This window comes from Apis cerana, linkage group LG15, assembly GCF_029169275.1.
Source record: "Apis cerana isolate GH-2021 linkage group LG15, AcerK_1.0, whole genome shotgun sequence".
In the NCBI taxonomy this organism is placed as follows: domain Eukaryota; kingdom Metazoa; phylum Arthropoda; class Insecta; order Hymenoptera; family Apidae; genus Apis; species Apis cerana.
In genome coordinates this window covers 3,919,481-3,940,643 of record NC_083866.1, presented here as the reverse complement: position 1 = coordinate 3,940,643, position 21,163 = coordinate 3,919,481, and the positions used below count along the sequence as shown (strand labels likewise).

The following is a 21,163-nucleotide window of genomic DNA, read 5'->3' as shown; positions in this document are numbered from 1 at the left end:
GATTCAATGATTTGAATTAAAAAAAGATAATTAATTCGAACGTTCACCACCAGCCAATTTTCGAATCGAGCATCGCTTCTTCTCACAAAATTTAATACTTTATTAAAAAAATTATCGATGAGAATCAAAATCGTGCGTCGTTTCTTTGACAAAAAAAAAAAAAAAAAAATCAGGACACATTTTTCTATCGAATCCTCTCCCTTCTTTGAAACTCAGAGTATTGAGTTTAGGATCGTAGGAGACAATTTACTTGGACGTTCACCATTGGATATGGCGGCGTTCTTCCTTTTCTTGGCCCGTGGTCACATCACGTTCTCCTTGAGTTAGCGTTCAGGGAACTTCTTTGGTGAGAGTGGAAGAGGGAAAACTCGCGGCTACTAACGATTACTCGATGATGGAATTGATGTTCTTCATGTGGAATTTATGTCAATATCGATTGCTTGGATAATGATGAACTTTATGCAATATGGCTGATTGTAGCGAGCTTGCTACATTGTTCATACGGGAACACACACGTGTTATCTGATATATTCGTGGAACATCTTTGGAGGATCGAATCTAGAGGCGGAAAAAAAGAAAAAGAAACGTAAAAAAAGTTGTTACGCAAAAATGTTGGCCGAGATATTTATTCGCCAAGCTATTGAAGTTAGATGAAGCGAGACGAAGATAGAATGACGCGACGAGTGGGACGAAGATGGAGCTGTCCGATTCTATTTGCGTCTCGCTTCATCTAACGCTAACTTGAATCACTCGTAACTTGATAAGCATTAACATTTTTGCATTACCAAGTTTTCTGCTCGACTTGGCTTCCAAAATCTACCCTCTAATACAATGAAAAAGATGTTATCTTCGAGTTATCTTCGTGAATCGAATGAATTTTTGAATTTTCTTCTCCCAGAAAATGGTATATTTTTTAGTTACCGATCAGTTGCTGATTAAATCCACATCGTGCGTTGTTTAAATGAGAATAAATTTCGAAATTATTCGAAATATTGAATTTTGAAAGAAACATTGAAATTTCTTCAATAGAATCGAATAGGAAAAATACGATATTATTTATTGCGGATATTATCAATTGGAAATCGTATCTGAACCAGCAATATATTAAGCCATACACGAAGATTAATAATGAAATCTATCAGGTGCTAGAACAGAATTTTTAGTTAACTGCAAGTAGCATGATATCGTGAAAACTAGATGGTCTGCACATGGACGCCAGGTAAACACGCCATATGTCACGTGGGGAGATAAGCATATTTAAAAAAGATAGTGAACTTTGTTTAATTTCCATATAATCGATGATTCTTATTAACGATGACCTAAAGGAATCCGAATTAAAAATCGAAACATTTAATTATTCCTATGGATCCGCGAGTTCAACATTGTTTGTTAATTTGTAATCCTTTCTTTTCAATCGATACCAATATTAACATTTTCTTTCCCTTTCCTTTTTCAAATATTATTTATTTCTCCCTTTCTATCGCGTTAATACCATTTCCGATCATCTCAGCAATTGTTACAAACCAAATTACCGAGTGATTAAAAAATCGATCGAATAAAAATTTGTATATAAATCATTTCACATTATGCAATTCGATAAAGTATATAGAAACTTTCTACGCTTACGAAATTAAAAATTGTGATCAATTATAATTTCTTATTTTGATTCAAAAAATTATTATTATTATTATTACAATAATAAAATACAATTGCGTAACGATAAGAGGATGGGATAAACAAGATTTTTTAAGAAAAAAGGATGGATAGATTACGTATGTAATTTTTTTATTTCACATTATCAGGGGGTTAAGTAAAATTGAACAGTAAAGCCACATAAAATTATATTTAAAGATTATATTGCGTATTATTTAATTTATTATCTTTCACTTTATGGATACAACAATGACGTTTATTTCCTTATAGAAATGATAATGATACACATGCACTTGTGGCAGTTAATTTAAATGTACCATATGCTGGATATTTACTGTGTCTTGGGCGCTGTATATCATTAACAGAGATAAGGGAATGGACGAAGTAACGTAACAGGTGCTATTAAACGCTACTTAACGTCTAATACGTCTCTTTGACGCAATAATAATAAGAACATCTCGAACGCTTTGCACGATAGTGGAAGGTCCGCGCACTCTTTTCGTTTCGGATGGACGGGAAGGAGAGCGTGTTCGAACAAAGGAGGAAACTCCTCCGTCCACGTGCAATTTCTTACGCGAATTTTATCTTAAACGGACAAAAATTTTATTTCTTTGATAAAATAATATTTGAAACCGCGAATAATAAATTCTCTTCGCATCAGAATATGCAAATCTTCAAATATTTAATATTATTCATACGATCGTTATACAAATTATAATTCGAATAACAAGAATCTACAAGAATAATAAAAGAAAAAAAAAAAAGAAAAAACAAATGTAGAAAACTTTCCTCCGTATCCTCGTGAATATTTCAAATATTCACGGCCATCCTAAACGATTTTGCACGGATCAGGTCATCGAACATTCGACTTCGAAAAGTCAAAGCATCCGGCCGATTAACCGGATCATCCCGACGGAAGAATACCGTGTATTTTTAACCGAAACTAAAACAAAAACAAAAAAAAAAAGAGGAAAGAAAAACGAAAAGAAATAAAGAAAAATAAGGAGAGAATAAAGCCAGCGTCTGAAATCTCGAGACGCGTTACGTACGGCCAGTGAATCTGACCGAGAGAGGCCATAGCCTCCTGGTGATGTGGCGATGCTCGCGTCTGCGAGAAACCCGTTTACCTTTAAACTTCTCTCCCGTGGTAGCGGCTCTCTCGAGACGTGGCCGACGCAAAAACCGTCGAGACGAGGACGAAGGAGTCGCGGCGAGAAACGCGTGCACCGTTCCGGACGGCGACGTGATCAAAAGCTGGCTCGAACGGGGTCACGAGATCCCAACTGTCACGATTCCGTGGAATTCTGATAGATTTCATCTTTAAATTCGATATTGGGGTTTGGATAACGCGTGTTTCTTTTTCTTTTCTTTTTTTTTTCTTCTTCCAATTTTTTGACTCTTTAACCTTCGCCCATCCTTTGTTCTCTATTTTGAACGTATGAGATAAGAATGATGTTGATGTGTAGAGAAACATGTATTTAATCGTTGACTGAATTAATTTATCTTTTGACTTTAATCTGTAGAAATTTGATATTCAGTTTGTTGATTCTTTTGTCATTATTATTTCGGGAGAATTGAGGTAGGAAAGAGAGATGGAAAATATTGTTTTCTTTTTAAATTGAATGAAACTATCTTGTCAGAATTTTAGTTTTTTTTTTTTTTTGTAGATATTACGAAAATCGATAAAAGTCAGATATTAGAGCGAATTGAGATATTGTCAATAATCTCGAGATACGTGCGATGGAATAAAGAATATGAACTGTCTTAGGCCTCGATATCATATCACAAATATTAACAAAGTGTTATGACCGATAACGTAGAGCTACATTTCTTTTATATTCATGATGGAAAACAGTGTGGAATGTCGCAAGAGTTTCGATTCTCAATTTCTGAATCATCGGCCCAAAAACCTCTGCATACCTTTTCTAATTCCTGATCGACGAAATTTTTATCGGAGAACTTCTATACGAAAGGAGATGTTAAAATTGGGGATCAGTGATACGAGACTAGGTTTATAAATACTTGTCTCATAACACGAAGTCGCGTTCATCAATTATAATCTACATGCGACGATGACTAATAACGTTTTAATATAGTTTCATCTTTGCACTAATTTCATCATTTAATATCTGTGGGAAAATTACCAAATATTGCCTAATTGTTGGAAACAAACTGGTATTTTAATTAGTTTCATCATCATTGCATTAATTTCCTCTTTAATTTTTATGGGGCTGAAAACTAACCAAATAATAATTATTACAGATAAACAGTGAAAATTTGAAATCATTAATTCATTAAAACCTGTAACCTAAAAATCTCCGTAACCTAAAATTCGACAAACACGAACAAGAAACGAATAAAATCTTCGACCTAACCTAAATAATACTAAAAAAAAAAAAATCTAATCTAAAAATTCAATGAACGCAAACAAACAAAGAAGAAACATAAAAAGAACAAAAGGTAAAAAAGAAAAAAGAAAAATAACCTCGAAATCGCTTTCATCAAAAAGTCATTAAACTCGCCTAACCTAAAAATTTCCAAGAGGAATCCAAAGGCAAACACGGGGGAGGAAATTCGAGGAGAAAAATGGAAACTCAAACGGGCTCGAACGAAGTTCGCAATAATTCTAAATAAATTACACAGAATTCTCGATTCGATGGAGTTTTCGAACGTTCACGTTGCCTCGATCACAGCGAAGGAGGCTGGCGAAGCAACCAGTTCCGGGCGAATGAGACTCGAAAGAGTAGGAGCGCCTCCCACGATTATATTCTCGCCCGAAACAGCGAGGAGAGATCCAACCTCGGTATATAGACGTGGAGGACGTGGCCAGTGGCGACGAGGTGAGTACAAAGGCTCGAATTTATGCCAGTCGAGAAAGAGAGGAGGCGGCAGCTGCGTTTTCGATTTTCCACCAGCTGGTGTGGCACCGCGTGTCTCACGGGCAGGGCCGTAGACCTTCGCTCGTCCACTCGACTAGTCCTTAAAAGGCCGGAACGTTACAAAAGGCGATCCCTAGGGCGGTGGCGTTGCAGGTCGGGACCTTGTTCCTTCTTTTCTATTCCTCTCTCTCTAACCTACTCCTCTTTCTAACCTATTTCGCTCTCCTGGTCGAAAGAGAGGGGGGAGGAGAGAGAGAGAGATAGAGAGAGAGAACGCCTCTTCGATTCCTTCAGGAGTCCTCCAGGAATCGGCCCATTCGGTGAAGAACTCCAAGGAGCTTGAGCTGCTCTCTATCGATCCAGGCCGCTTCGTATCACGAAACTGGCTGGCACCCCGGAGAGACCGACTGAGAGAGACGGGAATAGAGGAATAGAGGGATAAAGTGAGGGAGAGAGAGAGCGAGGGAGAGGGAGAGAGAGAAAGGGACGAAAGGGAGGGAACGTGAAGCGAGAGGAGGGAAAGAGGGATAGAGAAAGAGAAATTTCCACCTTGCCATCCTCAAAGGATGCATCGGCCAGGATGGATTTTCTGTTTTCGAATTTTGTTGATACTGGCCGGTTATTTTATTACTATGTTATAAAGAGGATACGTTATTTTGTATAACGTGAACGTAATACGAGGAAAAAGGGAAGAGACGAGAGATTTCTGTTTTGTTGGTCCTTAAAATAGTACAAAGTGAATTTTTTTTTCGTTATTATCGTCAGAATGTAATAATTATTATTATTCCAATATTTTGTGATAAGAAGGAGGGAAAAGGGGGAGGAGAAAAAAGATACCTCGGGCGGAATAAAAAATTTTCAGTTTTTTATCGAATTTTGTTGACATGGCAATTTTTTCTCGTGGTTATTATTATTCGAATATTCTATATATTATTGTACACACGCGCCGTATATACACAACACGTATACACTTATCTGCAATTTACTCAGTGCACGGATTTATGGCAACATGGCGGCTATTGATTGAACTGGAAACGATCCGATGACTCTCTCTATGTAAAGCTGATAGTGAATAGACTAGTCGAAAACGAGTTTTATTTCGTTGTTTTTATATCACGTTGGACCAATAATTTACCGTTCTAGAGAATTATGTGTATATGCATATCGATGCAGAAAGAAAATATTCAATGGTCTAATCATACAGGTAAATCGGATTTAATTCTATTATCATTCGTGATGCGATTGTCGAAAATTCAAAATTTCAAAAAAAAAAAGATGTTTTCACATCGTAGTTTTTCACCAATCATGCAAAATAAAATAATTAAAAAATAATTACATCATTGAAACTGTGCGAGATCCAAGTCCAACTAAAAAATTTAACAAAATTTAACAAAAAAAGAAAAGAAAATCGTGTTTAAAAAAAATCAAATGAACCGACGAATGATTCCACTATTACGAAAGTATCAGTAATTCTCCCTAAAAGAACAATAGAATCCGTTTCGATCCGTTCCACGGACAAGTTCTTTCGCTTTCGAGTGAAGATAACGCGAACAGATAGCAGAGGGGAATGATTATGCACTACGAACGATCAGGTCGTGCAGCCTTCGAGAAGAAATGAGGATGCGTTAAAATATTCAAGGTTCACTTTAGATAAAGAACATTCGACTATTGCATTTTCTTACGAGATATAATTTTGATAGAGAATCGTCCTAGACACGAGTAATTTTAATTTTCAATAAAAATTACTATTACTACAATAACAAAGATGTTTTATTTTTAAAAAGATTTACTTTAATCGGTATACATAATTTTATCGATGTTTGGAATGTTAAAATAAAGGACAATATCACAGATTATATTGATATCACAATGAATAGATTAGACTTTTAGAAATTTTTAAAGAAAATATGAAGAAAAATTACACTTTTTTTCTTTTTTTTAATCTGGAAGAACATTTTTGTAAAATTTCATTGATGTTTTAAGCTTGATTATTATAATTTCGTTATTTATGAATACGCAGCACGGTTATTTTTCGAGCTCCTCTTATTAGAGTTTGCATCACACTATGCGCTCGTATCAAATTAACCCCCTGTGTCTTGCAAGTTACACTTGTCGCGTGGAAAACACGGTCCAGAGGTGATAACGAGTCGCACTCGTGACGCAGAGAACATTGCAAATGTGAAAGTACAGGGGCGTCCCAAAAAGCACTAATCACTTTACACGTTAAAATAGAAAATCAAACTATAAATTCTAACTAAAATAAATTTTAATAACCACGAAAATTTACATTTTTATTATATTCGAATGAAATCATCGTACTTGAAATATCGAAGTTATATGTTTTTTTTCGAAAAAGAAAAAAAAAATGTCTTTTGACGTAATATATTTACAAATTCGAATAAATATAACGTTTTCATAAATAATTTATGTATTTAAAATCTCACGTATAAAATTAATCATTTCAATTTTTGTAAATCTTTACAATGAAAATATAAATATAAATATGTATATTTTATTAAATACAACGAACAAAGATAAAACAAGAATTCTGAAATTTATTATTCCAATGATCTCTTTTCTTGAATTTTGTAATATTCAAATAACTCGTATTCTTCGTATAAAATAAGAAAAATTAAAAAAATTCATGCTGCAGAATGAATAACAGCACTTTATATAGAGAGAAATGAATAACAATATCCCTAATATCTCTATAAAATATGAGAACGCGATTATAATAAAATAAATACGCTTTAAAAATTATTAATTAAAAATAACAGCAATCCTTCTCTTGTGGGATCTACAAGTTGAAAACTATTATATTATTTTTTATAAAGAATTCGTATTACTTATATGATTCGTCATTCATATTCAAAATTTCTATTACTTATTTGATTTTCTAATCACGTCATACTAACATTTTGAACCACTTTATATCTTCTTATTATACTAAGCTTCTCCCTCCTTGCAACCTCATTTCAGCTATTCCGTTAGTTTACCCATTCAAATAACCAGTAAGTGTATAAAACTTGAAAATTCTCTCAAGAACGATAGCTTCCATGGAACATTCCACCACGTGTAAAAGCGAAACGCGTATATGGAGCACGTTCACCGCTCGCTCGAATCCTTTACTCCGCGATAACTCGCGTAAGTGGTCGACGACGAACAACGACGTCTTAAATATATATGTGCATGCGTATAGGTACACTTAGCCCTGCTGAACATCGACTGGTTCGATGAAATAAACAAATCAAACTAAAAACAATAATCCGGAAACAAACAGCCTCAATTCTACTTCTATCGTACGGTATTATATTACGTCTTCGTCGTATCCGCTTTGTTTATATCTGCTCGATGACGAGAGGACTATGGTGAAAAGTTAGCGCGATACGCTACTGCGCATATCGGCCATATTGGATATTTAGTATATCTTATGAAAATTATTATTTCATTTTTCATAATATTTTATAAGAATGTTAACACACAAAAAAAAAATAATAAAATATTCAAGATATCGAATAATTTTTGACCAACTACGTATTTATTTATTTATTTTGTTTCAAATAATATGACCTTGTATTTAGTGACAATGTTCTACTTTATCGACGAGACAGAAAAGGTGGTTACCATCCGGAAGTCAAGTATTCAGTTGGCGTACATAAATAGAAGGAAGAAAAGTATTTTCAGAAAACCATATCGTGATTTTTTTTTTCTTTATTTTCTTGTGGCTTATATGTAAAATAGATAAAGAACAAACGATCAAACTTTGATATATTTTATTCTTCTACAAATTGAAAAAATGATATGGAAACTCAAAGACACAGGTGTTACTTGTCCCTGATAACGAATTCTACGTGAGAAAATGTAGAATACAATATTTTTTGTCCAAGAGTTTGAGGCTTTTATTCAGACTGTTGTAATACGATGACTAACAAGACCTTATTAGCTTTGGGAAATTAGCACTACTATCTGACGATGACTTCAACGGCCATGGTTTCGCGTTTGCCGACTCCTTCCTTCGCTGAATCATCGTGTCTCAATAGGTAATTAGTTCGTGGTATTTTATAGAATTTTCAAAGAAATGTTAAAAGAATTTATATGTAAAAAGATTTTTAGAAAGTTTTAAATTTTTTGCAAAATAATGTGTAAAATATTGTTATTTTGCGTCTGTTGTAGAGACGTAAAGGAGCTTAGAGAATGAGATTTTTCTTGAAAAAAGAAGTAAAAAATGTAGAACAAAGTTTTTTCGTAGCAACTCCCGTTTTTGAGATAATGGAGTTTGAAAGTGCGTGGGTGAATCTTATATCAATATGCATTCTATGAACTTTGAGGTTAATTTTCTCCGGAACAGAAACCTGTATGAGAAAAATTTATTAAACCTTATCGATATATTTTTTAATGAAAAATAGAAGAAATCTTTAAATATTTTTTTTTATATTGAATAAGATTTTCAATTTTTTGAATGAAATATTTAATCGATTTATAGAGAATAATTTGTATTAATTTTAATATATTTTTATTCGAATATTTTATGAAGTTATAGATTTGCTCAGAGTTTTATCGAAACAAAATTTTTTATTTCAGAGCAAAAATATATAGTTGGATAACTAATATTCCGGAGTTCGAATCCCTCAAGACCTAGTCTGAAACATCCACAAATATCTAGTTCTACAAACGAACAAGCGCGAAACATGAATCTCTATCCGATTTTCCGTTTTCATTCCTGAAGAGATGAGACATCTTTTGCAGCCAAAGTTTCTATGAAAAAATGAAGGATTTAATTTTTTTATAATAGAAAAAGTATTATTTATAAAACTTTAATCTGAAAAAAAAATGCTTCATTTCTATCTGAATAATTCCATAAACACTATAATTTAAAAAAAAGTTAATATTACTTTCGTATAAAGTACGAAATTAATAAACAAAAAGTAATAGAATAAAAAATAAAATAAAAATATTTTGTTTGAATTATTAATAAGAATTTACTTCAATAACGTCCAATTCTAATTTATACCCACGATGACTCAATCATATGTAGTCATCCGAGGGTTAGTCTCAGATGGTAGCCCTTGTCCAAGCCAATTTAGCTACTAAACTTTTAAACGCGTATACGCGCCCGCATATGGCCGCGAAGAGGGCATCGCGAGTATTAAGAGTGCGTGTTAACCGTCGTTTTTCGCCCCTACCGGATTTTTCTTCGCGAAGCCAGCGAAGAGTTTCAGTCGGAACCGAAGTACCCGTATGCGTCATCGTGCCCGCATACCGCAGCGGCGAATTACACCCAGCCCTTCTCACCACTACCCTCTTCTTGCCCCCCTAATGATGCATATTGTGCCCCCGAGGGATCTCGTTCTCTAAACGATTCACAACCATAAACAGGTAGGAAAGGAAGATTCTCAAGGAAAATAATCCTTTTACCTAATATTTTGTATAATCCTAGTCAATATTTTAAATCTAACGAAAAGTCTTTGTCATGAGAATGTTTAAAATGTTCGGAAATGTTCGGAAATCTTCGGTAATAATCGTGGGACCTCTTATATTACAGATTATTGGAATATTTATGAAAGTGAAATTCAATTCAAATTTATTGTTTATTGAGAATCTAATGCAAAAAATTTCTAAAAAATTTTGAAAAATTAGTGAGTGTATAGTTAAAAATAGTCATGGAATGAATTTTTATTTATATTAGGATATTTATGAAATGCAGGTATGTTGATAGATACAATGTGAGGTTATATATGATTTAATTTTATATTTGATATTTTCTTTCTTAACATTAACTCTTCTAACTAACTAATATTGTTATTCAAAATATAAATGTATTTTCATTTGAAAATAATCGTAAAATTAATTATATTTCAAACTATTTCGAATATTTATGAATTGGGACACAATTCAAATCAAATTTAGGATATTGTTATTGCTTTAATGCGAGAAATTTTTATCACTGAATTGTGAAGAATTTGTAAGTATATGATTAAAAATAATCACCGAATTAGTGTTTAGAAATAATTTAGAAATAGAAATTGTGAATTTTATTGTTAAGAAATTGGTAAATCTTTAAAAATATCATTTTACTTAGATATTTTATAATGTCTAAATCCAACATAAAATTTTTCCTCAATTTAGGAAGTTCATGAGTTTATGAGTTAAAAATATTTATTAAATAAACTATATATTTATAGAACTATTAACTTAAATTCTTTTTTGTTAGGTTAAAATTGAAATAAGAATAAATTTATTCTATATGTTATATTTAACTGCATTAAAAAATAAAATATTTGTACATATAGAATTTTTCTATTTCTATTATCTTATTTTGCAAAATTAATGATAAGATATAAAAGTTTCAATTTTATATCTATTTTGTTTTTTTAAAAATTTTCAATATATTAAGATTAGAAAACTTTTTCTGTTTTCCAAAATGAAAAGTGAACATTAGAATACAGCATAAACTTTATTCATATTTAAAATAATACAAAAAATATCATAGAGAAAAAAACCATGAATTTAAAATAAAGAATTGTATTGAACAATCGATACATATGTCCTATTGAAGTTTCTGAATAGACAATTCTCTAACTGCAGACTATACTTCATGTGATAAAAAAGTCAAGATTAAGTCCCATGAGGTTTCCCATATCTTAGTCCCGATAACTTGATGTTTTCAACTTCAGATTAAAAATAAAACAGAAATAAAAACGATCGATACGAAGTGGTCGATAATGTTCGATAGAATAGTTAGAATTTCCAAAGCTCGTAATTTTATATAAAATAATTCGAGATCGTGGCATTTGAGGAATTAAAACATGAAACACTAGTGGCTGATTTCATCGCGATTTTTTTAATCATGCTATTGATAAATACTACTGTATCTCTATCTCTTGACGAAAGAACTTGATGATGCAAACGAATTTCTTGTACACGTATTCGCATACATTGTATAAGGACAAATTGCATGATACGTCAAACGCGTATGAATAACATGTTTTAATGCACAAAAGAAAAACATCGAGAATGGTAATAGCCGCAAATGCCAAATGGAAAATTATAAATTAAAATAATTTCTTGAGAATATTTATACATATATCGATAATATAAACGTGACATTCGATTTAAAGTAATAAAAAATTAATAGATATAAATGTTAAAATAAATATAATAAATTTTTATGTAAATTTCATATCTATAGTGCGATAATAATTAATAAATATAAATTTATATAAGTAAATATTGAAAATTCTCCTACAAATTATTCAATTCAATAGGTATTATAGCGTAATGTAAAATAAATAAAATATAATATAAAATATATATAAAAATAAATATAATAAATTCTATTAAATATTTAATTCATTGTCAATATTGTATAACAAAAATTAATAAATCAAAAGTTATGTAAATAAATATATAAAAAAATCTCTATTGAATTTTTACATCAATAATATAACTGACAAACAAGAGTCATTATAAACGTGGTAAGAATTAATGAATAACAAAAATGAATATGACAAATTTCAATGAATTTTTATATATTGGGATGATATATATATATACATATAGCGTAATAAAAATTAATAAATTAATATTCGAAGGAAATAATATTATCGTGATTTTGAAAAAAAGATTTACATACGTATATAATAATAGATCTCGAATGAATTTCAAGACAAGTTGCATACATTTGCAATAGAAATACATCTATTTATTTTTGACGCATTAACAAAAGACAATCATGCAAAATTTCTAATGAGAATGTGCCATGTAATGACTTGTGAAAATGTTTTCATAAAATGGTTCGTTTTCATATCGATACTGATACATCAGTACAATATACTGATAATAACACAGATTTGGCATATTTTATTGATCACGATGAAAATATCCGAAATATTTTTCGACATTAAAATTTTTTATCGTGTCCTAACTACACATTAGATAATTTTAACATTCTGCCATGTTAAAAATTCGATGATGCTATTAATTAAATTTTATTCTTGTTAATTATATGTACGATTATAATTTATTATTATTAAGCTATATAACAATTGGATTTGAACTATTAAACTATATAATGATATTAATTATAACCATAATAAGTAGTAATTGATTATTATATTATAACCAGCTTAGAAATTTTATTGATATATAATTTATTTAATTACGAATTTATAATTTGTGTTGTTATAATATTTGATATAAGCATATATTGAAGAATTTGATGAAATATTGAAATATGTTAAAAATAAACACTTTTGTGCGAAATTTTACGCAATTGTGTACGATGCAAGGCAGTTTGGTCATCGATCAGAAGTTTCTTTTGCAACAAAATACTATCTTGTAAAATAGATTTTTGTTCCTTTAAATATATATTGGTAGTCAAGAAAATGCAAGCGAAAATTTTATTAAAGAATATTTCAAAAATGTTTTGGAATCTACTGAATCAAATTTATATTATTGCAATATTAATTTTTATTATTTTAATCTTTTTATTCGCTCGCTTAACATTTTCTTCCATTTTGTTAATCATTCTTTTAATTGTTTACTTTTCAATTAAATTTTAAAAGTAATTCTATTACATATATTTCATATCGTATAATTCATTTATCATATTATTTGTCGCACATTTTTCCAATTCTTTGTTTTAAAATTAAAATTTTTCTACATTCTATGCTCATGTAATTACAACAGCCACTTCTTTTCTATTGCAAATCAATAAAATCTATTTGAACTCAAATTTAAATCTATCTAAAGTTATAAAATTATAATTTATTATCTTCTTATCTTTATTTTTCATCATTTAAGTTTACGACGCAAACTATTCATTAATAAATAAATTTCCTCTTCCATTTCCCAATAATTAGTCAAAATTGAAAAGAGAAACAAAAGAAAGGGAAAATTCTATAAAGTATATACGATTTACAAATTTTGTTAATTGTTTCACCAACTGATATCAAAAATTCTATGAGCTTTCCACAGAACAACTCGTATTCGCCTCGAGGATTGAAAGATGTCACGTCATTGCGAAGATTAATAATACGAACAACGGCCATTCGCGTCACTTTCACAGAAAACAAGACCGTGAAGCACGTAGAAGACTCGTATCGTGGTCCAACGACCGTGCTCAAGGAAATTCCTCAACTTCCGCAGGTCACGATCAAAAATGAGAAAAAGTGGAGGGGAAGAACTAAGTCTGAGTCAATCTTATTCAAGGAAATTGCTTAAGTGCAAGATATATGAGACTCTTTGAATCCAAATTGAAAATAACAAGGGAAAGTTGGAATATTTGATTGGGTTTTTCTAGTGACATCAATCATAATTAAAAGAAATATATATATAGAAGATGTTTTAAACTTAAGCCATTTAAAATATAATAAAATATTAGAATACCTGAAAAAATAAATTGACAAAAATATTAGAAAGTCTTACTAGATGAGAGATAAATAAAATCTTTAAAATTTTTTTTTCAAATGAGTATTTAAGTATTGGATTAAGAAAAGTTAAATTGGAAATAGATTAGAAATTCTTCATAAATGTAGTTAATTCAAGAAGAAAGCTTTGATTCGTAAAATGACAGAAGATATTTCCACTTTTTTTGAAGATTATTAAATGAGAATTAACTTGAATTAATATTATAACATATTGTTATATTATTATCATTATTATTTTGAAACATTCTACATTCTACTAGCATCCATTAATTCACTATTGCAGTATTCAATATGGCGTCTTTCATTGCCGTAATCCTTTAAATCTATCACTTACACAACTAAACCAATTAAATTACTTCGAAAAGAATAGTTACGAAGAAAAATAAAGGGGGGGACACGAAAAATATTGTGAAATTGAACAGTCATATTTTTCTTATATTCTTATATCCATAAGATCGAAAAATTTATTACAAATTTAATCTTATTATTATTTATCACGATTTATATTAAAATTATATAATAAAAATTTATAGAATGTATTAAAAACATATATAAATTAAATTCATTAAAATCCAATGAATTCTGCGGAATTACATAATAACTTCAAGAGGAAATAGTAATTAGTGGATTGACAATCTTTATATCCTATTCAAATTGCTGTTAATCATATTCATGTATCAATTCTCACAAAGGATTAATTTACAATCTTATCTTATCAAATGTAATATAATACTTATAATTCCCTCGTAGATCTGGTATCCTTCCAACTAAGGATATGCGAAGGTACCGTATGCTGGACGGGCGATGTCCACTTCCTGAAAAACCCAGGTGGACCTGCCGCCTTTCTTCGACCACCACCTGCCTCTGCCAGCAACGGGTTCCTCGCAACAAGCCTCAACTCCTCCTCTCGGCACCGCTTTCCGTAAGATAGTCTCAGACAAGCAATAGCAGCAGCAGGCTGGTTGGCTGATTCGAACGATTTCAAAACGAGAATGCGTAAGCCGTAATTCCACGCGATCGATAAAGAAAACGAAGCTTTCGATTCCAATGGCGTTTTGCGGAAAGCGGCGACCGGAAGTAGCGTACGGATGTAACGAAACGTGGACGATGTCTCGCGTGACGATTTAAGAAATTCTGATGATTCATTTTATGGTCTTTTTTCTTGTAAATTTTTCTTTCTTTTCAAAATTTAAAATTTTATTATTAATTTTATCAAAATAAAATTATAAAGAATTCTTTTAGTAATTGAATTGATAATGAATCATTTTGAATATAAATTGTATTTTTAAGTATAAACGAGGTTTAAGATAATTTTGTCTCATTTCCGGAGATTAATGTTTATAAAATGTAATGTAATTGAAATATAGAGTATAAGACTGGAATATAAAGATATTTTTTAAGTAATTTTTATAAGCTTTCAAAATATTCTTTCTTTTCGTCTATTTTAAAGACGAGTTTTATCTAATTAAAAATGTTTTTACTTTATGTTTATTTTATATAATCATATATAAAATAATATATAATATGGAATATTAATTCATATATATTCAAATATATATATATATATGTATATATATATATATATATGTATATATATGTATATATAGAAAGAGGGAGAAAAAAAGAGAGAATATATATATATAGAATGAGGAATCTTTTTGTATAATTAAAAATGCAATTTTTGAAGTAAATCATAATTATAATTAATGTGTTTATATAGGATTGTATAAAATAAAATAATTGAATAAATTATTTAAATTTAACCAAGTTTAATTATAAAAAATGACTATTATTAAACAAAAATAATTATTTAATAAAATAATTGTTTATGGAAAAATAAGAAAAATAATCAATAATTAAACAGATTCATCAATTAATAGTAAGAGAAATGAAATGCTTCTATGTTAAATATAATCTTACATTTTTTGAAAAATAGAAAGAAAAGCCAAACAAGAAAAATAATATAATAATAATATAATAATAATTGTTGTGTTCTTAGTTTTATTACTAGAGATTTTGCAAACTCAAAAAATTTTCTTAATTATAGAAAAAATATGTAAAAAAATTATAACCACACAACCCCATAAATACAAAAATACATAAGATAAAAAAAAGGAAAAAAATATTATAAATGGAATAAAAAAAAAATATTATTTATTGTGACAATATCGCATTTCCTGATGGACAGATGCATTTTGTCTTGATGGACAGATGCATTCTGTTTTAATATCAATGAATTCAGTAGAATCTTCATCACAAAGAAGAAACCTTGCAAGACGTCAAGAAAAAGAGAGACAAAGAAAAGCATAAGTTATCATACGACTTACATATATTATCTTCGAAGTCGAACCTATAGACCTCTACACGCTAAAAATTACACTATGTAGTCACTAGAGCTCCAACAATGATCGTTCGTGTTAATTTCGTTCAACAGGCAGGACTAACTACCTAAATAGTGCATGCGATTGTTTTTCATCAGCGGGAACAATGGTTACGATAATTTCTTTGGCGGAACATTTTTAGAGATGACGGAAATACACCGGGTCGGAATATAGTCGTAACTAACCTTTCAGCTCCGTGTCAGTCGGTCACGCACACGATCAGTTCGATACTGTGCTTGACTTATCGGTAGAAATAAGAACGGTCATTAACGACGTTAATTTTATGGTTTTAAATGAAATGAGACTTTAAATTCATATAAAGAATTAAATATATATAAAATGAATTTTAAATGGTATTATTTGACAGAATAAATAAATATACAATATACGTAATAATTGTGATTATCATTGATAATATTAATATAATAGAAATTATTAAAATTTCCTGTCACGATAAAATGTTTCATAATACCGATAAATAATACCGATCATCAGTTCCTGAATGATAGAAAATTTATAAAATTATAGAAACTTCGTTTTGAATAATAAATTTAAAATAATATTGAATTTCTATTATTTCATCTTTCAACTACGGAAAGAAAAACAAATTATATATATCGATAAATATGAAGATAACTTTACATACGGTGTATTGCTTGTATCGATGTTTCTCCGTAACGTTTTTACTGCAATACAAAACGACCTTGACGAACAGAGACAAGATACTCGACAAAATAGCTTGGCAGTTGACTTTAGATATATGAAAAATGCGAACTTATTTATCGTTGCACAGTATATATGTTTCACACACTCATACGGAAGATAGTAACTGCACGATTTTCCTTATTAAAGTCCTCGTTTGCTCACTTTGAACGCGTAACGAGCATGAGTTGCTAGAGAAGCATTGACGTAGCGAGAAAGAATCGAGCGAAACGATCAAACAGATAACCGAAGAAAAGGAAAAGGTAATCTGACAGTACTTACAGTATCTATCAGATTAAAAACTAGCTATATATAATATTCAGTAAATCACTTGCAAGTCGTGTGTAGAGAAAAAACATTTCCGGTGTTCTACGAGATACGAAATGCCCGCCGGAGGGCGTATCGATTCAGACAAAATATTTATGGACAAGTATTGTTTCGGAGCGTATGCGAGTACATATCTAATAGAAACTTTTCCAAGATTTATATTTTTCTATTAAGATGTATATCGAAGCTATAATCAGTATTAATCGGGTGAAAAACGGTGAAGGAAATTTTTCCTACCGTATAGGGTAACACTCCCGCGTCGCTGTCATGCTTGAATGTCACCGTTGCTGTTTGTGAGCGGTTGAAAGCAGAGGCCACAATGATAGTATCAGACGCACGTATACACTGTGACACCGTAAAAGGCACACGCATGTATGCACGCACGCGCGCACTAAACACACTCGCGCGTACGTTAAGCAATCATCACCGCACGCGACATATACGAAACATACAACCTCACCCGTTGGTGGCGCGCGACAGACTGAGACGAAACGCGGCTCACTAGACTGGAAGGGGAGGTAGCCGCGTAGTGGGAAGAAGAGACAGTAGTGGGAGAGACCCGTCGCATAGGTGTACGCCACAAAGATGGGGCCCTGTATTTTCGCTTTACTGTGATACGGTCGATACGTGTTCTCTGTCGAGGAATCGATAAGATTTTAGCTTTTTTCTTTATTTTTAACTATTTACACATAAAGAAGATCATGCTAAATACTAATAAAAAAATTATCCTGGAATATTATTGGAGCAAACGGAATACCAGAAAATTAAAAATTAAAACAATTATATTATTTGCAATAGATAAGTTGTAATTAATGATAGCGATATCTTAATAAATATTAGTCATATTTCTGAAAAGAAATTTTCGTAAGGTTGTCTACATGCAATTAAAATCAATAGGAATCAATGAAGATATGAAACAGCTTGACTATTGTATCTAGCTAACGAGTTACTTTTCCCATTCGATGGAAAAGAGCGCAATATGCTTTGAATTGCGAATTTCATACCACGTAACCCATGCACACTCACGTACATAATGATACTATCGATCGACATTAAATGTAAAACCTGTATAGCGTCTGTATTAGTAAGTAAGTAGATTGAATAGAATCATTACATATCATTTGCATTTTGTTCATTTTGATCAAAAATGTAACTATCAAATTGTTTAAAAAAAAAAAAAAGAATAAATTATTTTCATCGATATTAGATGGAATCACACTGTATCCGTACATCCCTGGGTCCTACAGGGTTTAATATCGCGAAGGGTAGCCGAGAGGAAGGAAGATAGGGACGACCCTAAAGCGAGGGAGTGCTGATGCTAAAGCCGCGAGCATGAAGGGACCTTCAAATAAAAAAAAAGGTAGGACCTACTGAGCAAGCAAGTGAACAAGAGAGAGAGAGAAAAGGAAGGAGAATCCGGTCCCCCTTCTTTCGAGACCAGGGAAAGGCCGCACCCACGCAGTTCTTGAAGATCATGCTGGGTCCCCGCTGGCACAGCCCTGAGCATATAAGTAAACACACCAAAGTTCTAGTACTTGAACATGAACGAACATTTTCCATGAGGTTGGATATCCGTGAAACACGAATACTGGTCACTCATATAAGCGGAAAGCCTTTCAAGTCAACCATTGGAAATAATAAATACAAAGAATTTGAATTGGAAATTATTATAAAAAAAATAAAATTTTAAATTGATAGTTTTTGACAATACAAGATGTATGAATAATGTAAAACATAAAAAAAACGAATGAAACGTACCGTATATGATATACGAATTTGATCATTGTACTCTGATCGCACGATCACATGCTTGCACAATATCGACGAAGTTGCGCTATGTTTTCGCTATGCAATCTTCAATCTTCACCTTGTCTTTAAAGTGAATTCTCATTTGCCAGTAGTATAACGGTTATATATTATAACAATACTCGAATGTAAGATAATCAGAATGCACATGCTTGGCCAGCAAGTTGGTCGCTTAGGTTAAGCCAAAGTCAACACGTGGCAACATCGCGCTACAGCTGTCATACGCGTCACGCACCGAGTCAAAGCTCAACTTATTCTACATAAGTATTTTATAAGTTAGCCGAGAGATCTGTCTCTCATGACACAATACGAAACGAAATAACTAGCTGGAAAGAAATTGCACATTGTACGACTTTTGATCTGTAGAAAAAATCATTTCTCCGTTAAAGGATAGCATTGTGCGGCCAGGGTACTACTGGCTCTGTGTCGGACTACCTAGCGTTACCTCGTAACATTCTCATGCCATCAACTTCCCTCTCCCGAAATCCCAGACGGGAAAGTGAGTTTCGGAATATGATTGTTAATTTTACGTAACATACAGCTTGCTTGCTTGCTTGCTAGGAACAAGTTTCCCCTCCTGCTTTTATTCAGATCTCCATTCCTTATCCGATTTGAATTTTCATGTCATTAGTTTTCCAATAAAAAAAAGTTATTTTTTAAATTTGCTGTTTTAATTCTTATGTTATTTGTGAAAAAATTTTCGTCTCTCTCTCTCTCTCTCTCTCTCTCTCTCTCTCTCTCTCTCTCTCTCTTTGTCTCTGTCTTTCTCTTCATATGGAAATGAATTGCACGAATGCTAACTGCGTGAATGTTTTCAAAAAATAAACCAACGTTATCGCAGCAATGTTAACTTTACAACGAAGCAACGAAGAGTGGGAGCCAGAAGAGAAATAAAGAGAGACTGACAGTGAAAGAGAGGATGGAGAGATAGGGTTAGTCTGTATCAACTGTGCACCCTTATCAATTGGAAAATTGGTGTGTGCAGTGGGAGCGGAAAAGGAGGGGACTCGACTACGTTCAACTGATTGGAGGGGGAAGAACGATTAGGTTTACGCGCCTCCTAGGGGCGTACATATCGAAGGGACGAAATAGGGGCTATGTAGAATATTAGATTCATGTATAATTTTTGTTTCTATACCTTTATCAACCATCATCGAAGAATCTTCTAAAGTCAGAAATTATTCTAACAATCTGCATTGTCTATGCACCCTCGGCAAATTAGAAATTTCGAGCCGATGAAAGTAGTAGCGAGAGGAGAAGTGTTCATACAAAAGCCAGGGGCGTATCCAAGGAATAGATGGGAGTCTTTGTGTGTACGTTGTGAGGAGAACCGAAAGAACGAGCAAATGAATCAGCGAGAAAGAATACGAACGAATGCCAGAAAGGAACGGAAGAAGAGCGACTCAGACGTTTAGGGCGCATGCGTCATTCATCGTGGGCGTCGAGAATGTGTTGACACGAGAACCTGAGAGAACGCCGTGGCCCTAATGCCATGTTATCGTCGATACTGTTCCCATGCTGCGGGTCCGCCCTGTCTTCGTGAAATCCGAGTTTTTCATCCTGATGAAATCGAATCTCTATTCATGTCAATTGTATAAGAATTGATAATTCAGAAATTATTCCACATATGATAAATACAGCAAATGAGAACAAATATTCAAAAATTGATTAGAGTTTAATTAGTTTCCTCTAATTTCAATTATAATTGTTATATATATATTTTCTTTAAACTCTTTAAACTATCTTTTTTAACATATTTAATGTAATTCTATCTGTAATATTTCATAATATATTTTTAAAGGAATATTCATTATGAAATTTTTATAAGTTTTTATTTAAATTTTCTTTTATTAATGAAAGTTTATTTTTCACATAATTTTTATCCGATATTTAAAAGTCATTGAGATAGTTATGAAATTACAACAGATGATGTTTCTTTGATACAGTAAATTTTATATTATATTATATTATACATATTACATATATT

General features: G+C 31.5%; 1 protein-coding gene and 1 long non-coding RNA gene across 15 annotated transcripts in view; one reads left to right on the top strand and one right to left on the bottom strand.

Annotated features, from left to right (window-relative positions):
- Positions 1-21,163, bottom strand: part of LOC107997973 (E3 ubiquitin-protein ligase RNF38) — a 39,637-nt gene that overhangs the window by 16,265 nt on the left and 2,209 nt on the right. For 3 of the 14 annotated variants that reach the window (XR_009832843.1, XM_062085619.1, XM_062085628.1), the window contains exon 1: positions 19,129-19,502. The exons of 9 other annotated variants lie outside the window; for them this stretch is intronic. Coding sequence is in view for 3 of the 5 variants with exons in the window: in XM_062085619.1 (XP_061941603.1) it covers positions 19,129-19,154 (26 nt within the window). In the remaining 2 variants the exon portion in view is untranslated. Of the gene's footprint in view, positions 1-17,607; positions 18,005-19,128; positions 19,503-21,163 lie in introns of those variants that run through there. 2 more of the 14 variants (XM_062085623.1, XM_028666810.2) reach the window with 2 other exon arrangements.
- LOC133667387 (uncharacterized) lies at positions 9,750-15,723 on the top strand. The gene is made up of 2 exons (XR_009832846.1): positions 9,750-9,908; positions 14,711-15,723. It is a non-coding gene; the product is annotated as an uncharacterized LOC133667387 (long non-coding RNA).